Source organism: Falco punctatus (genome assembly GCF_963210335.1).
Source record: "Falco punctatus genome assembly, chromosome: 4".
In the NCBI taxonomy this organism is placed as follows: Eukaryota; Metazoa; Chordata; class Aves; order Falconiformes; family Falconidae; genus Falco; species Falco punctatus.
The window spans coordinates 71,891,239-71,897,238 of record NC_137583.1 but is presented as its reverse complement, the minus strand read 5'-3'; the positions used below and the strand labels follow the sequence as shown (position 1 = coordinate 71,897,238).

The 6,000-nt window shown below is 52.7% G+C and overlaps 1 protein-coding gene across 1 annotated transcript in view; it reads left to right on the top strand.

Moving 5' to 3' along the window:
* The first annotated feature begins 2,801 nt into the window (after positions 1–2,801).
* The window catches only part of PLXDC2 (plexin domain containing 2), a 272,130-nt gene continuing 268,931 nt past the window's right edge, over positions 2,802–6,000 (top strand). The window contains exon 1 of the mRNA XM_080382355.1: positions 2,802–3,619. Within this exon, the coding sequence (XP_080238481.1) occupies positions 3,511–3,619 (109 nt within the window). The 5' untranslated portion in view covers positions 2,802–3,510. The remainder of the gene's footprint in view (positions 3,620–6,000) is intronic.

The window sequence follows — 6,000 nt, the reverse complement described above, 5'->3', positions numbered from 1 at the left end:
TGCTGGAGCTACACAAGAAGAGAAAAATACAAGGCCATATTCTTGACTGGTAAAAATGAAAGCATTCACATTGATTTCTATGGAACCACTGCTGTTTATGCCACTGCAAGATATATCCCTAAGAGAGGTGAGATAATGTGCAAGGATGGTGAAGATAAAAGCACATAAGAGAGATGAAAACTTATCACAGGCACTGTGTTCCAAGTAAACACAGCTCATAACCACAGAAAGCTTTCAAGAAGTTGTTCTTTCAGTTTTACTTGTGCTTTATAAATAACAATGAATGCATATGAATGCCTCTCCAGAAATTACATGTTGTCATTAATCATTATAAGATTCATTACTAGCTTCCATCTGACTTTTTTTTTTCAGTGCAATGAATTGTTTTGCCTGTGCTTTTACACACAATTATGACAATATACAGCTATGTCCTGATTATCTTTTTGAATACCAGAGGGACAATGCATACAGCCTTCCTTGGAGGGCATGGTTTGATGTTTACCATGGAGCACAAGATGTACCGAATGCAATGACTGTGTGCTAACCTTGCAGCATGCACGCTGCAAAACTGTCACACAACTGCACAGAGGATTGCAAATTAGGACTGTGGGACCTAGTATGTTGCTGGTACTTTTATCTACAGCTGTATGCTTTAGCTGCCTATTACTTATCCTTTCATTTCTTCAGCATACAAAGTTTTTGTAGTACATCTATGAAGAATATAAATCTGAAACTATAAACCTCTGTAAGACTGAGAAGCAGAAAGCAAATGAAAGAAAATTTGAGTTGCCCTCATTGAGGCTTTTCTATACTATACATAGGGAGCTTGAAGGAGTTATTTTAGCAACATGTAAACTTTTTCTCAAATCATTCAAGTCCTTCATATTTTAAAATATAACTTTATAATATGCTTATTATGATTAAAAATTACAAAAGCAGATTAAAAAAAAATGATGTTGAGAGTTCTTCAGATCTTACTGCTCTTATTCTTGTCTAGCAGTGCCGCTGACAAACAGCTGAGAAAGATGCAGTCCTTCCTTAAGTCTACCTCTCTACCCCTTCCAGTAAAAGCCAAAAGCTCAATAGCCCTCTCAGCAACTCCAGCAAAACTTAGGGAAGACTGGGCAATCCAACCAAGTGTCAAGGGAAAAACTGGTATTCAAAAAGCATGAAGAAGCCTCATTCTCCCATTTTGTTTGAGAAACAGCAACAGCATTAATAATAATTTGACCAAATCCACACAGAAGTCTGTGGCATAATCCATATCACCTGGTATACAGGGTGATAACAATGCCCAAATCACCACAGATTCACAGATTTTAGTAAGGCCAGGATTTCATTCCTGCTGTTACTGAAACATAAGATTTTCATTATCATTCCCTCTTAGAAAAGAATTTCTGCAGTTATTTTTTAGCAATACTCAGGCTGCTTTTTTGAGCTTTTTTTTTTTTTTTTTTGTTCCTGTTTTGGTATAAGGGAATGTGCAGGAAAGTTGAACTAGAAGGGCCCACTATAAGTGTTTAAACCTTGCTGGTATTGTCCTCCAGTATCATGTTTGAATATATGTTGAAAAGATTTTGCAAATTTCTGCTTATATTTCAAATGTACTTCTTAAAACCACAGGTGTTCTGCTTTGATTTACACATAAGCACATCAAAGATTAAAAAGCAAGACAATTACAATGGAGCTGATGAATTCTTAATCTCAGAAACAGCAGTAAATTATGGGAAAAGACACTCTCCTTACTGGTTGTTCTTTGTGATTAAGTATTAGTTATCTGCTATGTTTGACATTCTGTAGACCCATTTATTTGATTAATTTAATTGTCATCCTAATTAATTTAATTATTTTGTAGCAAGGGTTGAAAGGCTGGCGCATTCATGGTTCCCTATGTGGAGCTCAACCAATTACCAGTGCTGCAGCTTGCTGAACTAGTACAAAGCCACCGGCCAGCCCGGTGCCCCCTTGGCTGGCCTGGGTTTGCCCGACGTCCCTCCGCCAGCCTGCCCGCGCCGCCGCTCGCAGACGGGATTATGCACGGTGCGGTCATTGCATTAAGCAGGTAGATCACTTTTTTTTTTTTTTTTTTTTTTTTTGGCAGGGGAGAGCCCCCGGCCCTCGCGCTGTTTAAACGATGAGTGTACACAAACAACTCTTCGATTTGCAAAGAGAAAAAATAAAATAAAGGGGGATGGGGGGGGGGGGGATGGGGGGGTGGAGTGCGAAGGGAGGCTGGTTTTCCCGGAAGCACAGGAAAAAGGGGGGGTGGGGGCAGGGTAGGGGGATTTGGGGGTGCTTTAGATGTCACTCCGCGAAACGGACGCATCTTTACAAAGCAACTTTGGAATAACCGGGAGAGGGTGGGCCGGGCTCTCTCCGTCCCGCCGAGCGGGGGGGCTCTGGCCGGGTCCCCGCGGGGCTCTCCGTGCTGCCCGCGTTCCTCCCGCCAGGCACGCACCGTGCCGCCCCGCGGCCGCGCAGGAGGCGAGCACCGGCCGCAGCCTCCCGCCGCGCACCGCGGGTTGCCGGGGCGGCGAGCCGCGCTGCAGCCGGGCGCCCGGGGCGGCAGCGCCCCCCCGGGACCCCCATGCACGCTCGCTGCCGTGGCCGAGCAGCGGAGCGCGGCGCGGCTGCGGGAGCGTTCCACCGCCGGCAGTGGCGGCAGAGACCCTGCGGCCCCGGCGCCTGCGCCCCACCCCGCTCCTGCGGAGGGGGGCGGGGGGCAGAGCGAGAGGAGCGGCCGGGACCCGGCCCCAGGCGAGCCCCCCGCCCGCCCTTGCGCAGCGGTCGGCGGCGACAGCGGGGGCGCGCTGTGGGCCGGGGGAGCGCCTGCCTCCCGCGGCTGCCCTCGGCCCCGCACCAGCACCAGCCGCGGAAACCGCCCCGAAAGAGAAGCAGAACTTGTTCGTCTCCGCCTGCCTCCCCGCCGCCCGCACATCCTCTCCCGCGGCGCATCCGCCCGCCCTCCGGGTCCTGCTCCCCCCGGGCTGGGGCTGGCCCGCCGGCTCCGGCTGGAAGATTTCCCCGGTCGTTTCCCCTGGAGGGGCTGTGTCGCTGGCGGTGTACCGAGGGGAGGCTCCGTCCCTAAGGCACCCTGCCTCACCCTGCGGGGGAAGGGAGCTGGGTGGGGGCAAGCCAGGAAGGGAGGATCTCAGTGGCTCTCCTAAAATCTATCAGCAGGCTGCGAAGAGGGAAGAGTTTGGCACTTCGCAGGCGAGGCTGGGCTTGTTTTCCCCAGCCGCTGGGGATGCCGCTGGACTGAGAGCGGTGCGGCCGTGCAACTTGGGGGGACGGAGCCCCCCTTCCTTCACCGCCCCCCCAGACCGGTCCAGCGCCTTCGGCCCCGGTGGCTCGTCGCTGCCGTCCCGCTATATGAGAGCTGGTCCGAGGACAGGGCGGCTCGGCGCCTGCTAGGGCCGCTCTCCGCCGCCACCCCCGGACTTTGCCACCACCGACGACGAGCGGCGCGCACCCCGCACCCCGCAGAGTTGTCTCGGCAGGCTCCGTGCTATGGCGAGGCTGCGGAGAAGCAAACTAGCCGCTGGATTTCTATTACTTTTCCAGTGCCTGAGCGAGCGCTGCCAGCTCGCCGGCGGGGAGACGGCGAGGCAGAGCCGCGGTAAGCGAGGCCGGTACCTGCCGGGCGGGGCCGGCCCGGGCAGCGCCACCGAGCCCGGGGCAGCGCGGCCGGGCCGGGGGGGGGGGGAGCCGCGGTCGGGGGACCGGGCCGCCTGCCCGCAGCACCGGCGCGGTGTGGGCTCCGCCGGCCGCTCCATGGGCCGCGGACCCGGGGAGGGCGAGCGCCGTTTGGGGCTTGGCGCCCCCTGCTCCCGAGGGAGGCCCGGGGTGGCCGCGGTCCCGGCTTCTCGCCCTTCCCTCCCCGGCTTCTCCGGAAAGAGCTCTCCATTACTTCATTTTTTATTTTAATGACAGTTCAGGACTTTCCTCCTTCAATACATCTTCCCCAGGATCACCGGGAGCCGGTGCTGTTCCCCTGCCCCTTCGCGGGGTCCCCGGAGCCTCATTCCCAGCCACGTACGAGGCTCCCGAAAGCGGAGGGCTCCGCTGCGGCGCCGGGAAGGGAGGGACGGACGGACGGAGCCCCCGGCAGCCCGAGGCCGCGGCGGGCCGGGGCGCCACGGCAGCCTTCCCCCCCCCCCCGCCCCCTCGGTCGCGGCGGGGCCCCGGGCGCTCCCGGCTGCGAGCCGTGCGAGGGGAGACAAAGTTTCCCTGCAGATCCCGCCTGGGAGAGCTAGCGGGCACTCCTCCCCGCGGAAGCCGGCAGCTTGCAGCCTGCCCTGGAAACCGGGCTGCGGGAGGGGGAGCGCGGTAGCGACAGGAGCCCCGCGGGGCCGTGGGACCCGCGCGTTCCGAGCCAGCAGCTGGCTGTTGACCAGGTTTGCATGTGACAGTGTTGGGGTCCTCTTATCAGTCCTGCTCGGGGACACCTGTTAACGCGTGACACGCAGCACCTGTAGTGCTTTCTCTCGGGCCACCGTTTCCCACGGCGTGGGGTTCCCTTTTGATCACTAAAGCCTTCTGAATCCGGCATCGCTGTGCTGCGGGGGGGAAAGTTGCCAAAGAAAAGCCTGGCGCGTTTGCGGGTAGGTGTTTAAGGGACAGGTGAGGAAAGCCGTGGGGTTTGTGTCTCGGGGGACCTTGCTGCTGCAGCTTTTAGCTTACAGGTATTTTGAAAACTGTTGCCTTTGTATTCCAAATACCGGCCAGGTTATTATCGGATGAACCATGGCCACCGGCTTCCCTGCCGCAACAAAACAGCCCCTTCTCCCTTTTCTAAAAGGTTTGGTACAAATGTGGAGAGTTTTGTGGTTACAGCGTAACTGACCCGAACAGGAGAGACCGGGGAGTTTTTTGAAATGTGGTGAGATGATGTGCCGAGACAGAGCGGGGGATTTTCCCAGGCAGGGCCTGCCGCTGAGTTTGGGAATTGCTAAATGACAAGGTGGCTCAGCAGGTTGCTGGGCTCACGTGTCACTTGGGGCCAAAGGGAAAAAACAGGAGGAGACTTTTTAGGTACTGCTGCAAAATTCGCGTTGCTCCTCTCAGGGCTGTAGGCAACAAACATTGGTAGTTGTTAATGTTAGTTATACGGAAAAATGAAGTGTGGTGGTGAGATTAGAAAGAGCAAATTAGTATGTTGTGTGGCAGCAGACTGAGCTCACAAAGTTTATTAATCTTCCAGCCATTGTATCCTGAAAAGAAAATGTTAGTGCTGACCAAATGAAATATAATTTATCGGTGGGCAGATGATCACAGCACATCACTGATTTAGGTTGTTGAGTTGTAGTAGTCATCAGTGTCTGCACCAGGAGGTCCTAAATCGAAGATATACCAACAGCTTCCTTGTCCATAAATCATTTATTAATGTCTCATCTCTTCCTGAATGTGATATCAAGTATCAAGTTTATAATCAGGCAAATACTATTTTGATATTTAACAGATCCTGAAGAAAATATACCAAGCAATTTTCTTCATCAGCTAGTAAGATGGACAGTCTGATGTCAGTTTTGACAGCTGGATGTTTAGAACTTTGGCACCTTTTCCTTCCCGCTCTGTTAAAAAGTCTGTGTTATGGAAGCAATAATTAAATGTCATTAACATAATCAGAGTTGTATTTAACATGTTTTCATCATTATTTTTTTTAATATTGCTCTGAAAAAAATGGAGTGAGGGATTATGTCTAATCAGTAAGAAGAGGATAATTGTGTGTAAAGCCAGGGAAATTCAACTTCAGGTTCTGACAGTCAAAGAGTGATGTTTCGAAGTTTTACTGTATACCTTAGGTCAGCTCAGATAAAATCTTTAAAGAATAAAGGTAAAAAATACATCTTTGAAGTAGCTGCGAATTCTTAAAGGGAGGCTGTTTCAACATACTCTTCGAATACTCAGTAACAAAACACCGTTTGGGAACTGAATGAACGGACGATGTCAAGGAACGGGAACATTTGGCGTGTCCTGGCAGAGCTGGAGCCAGGAGAG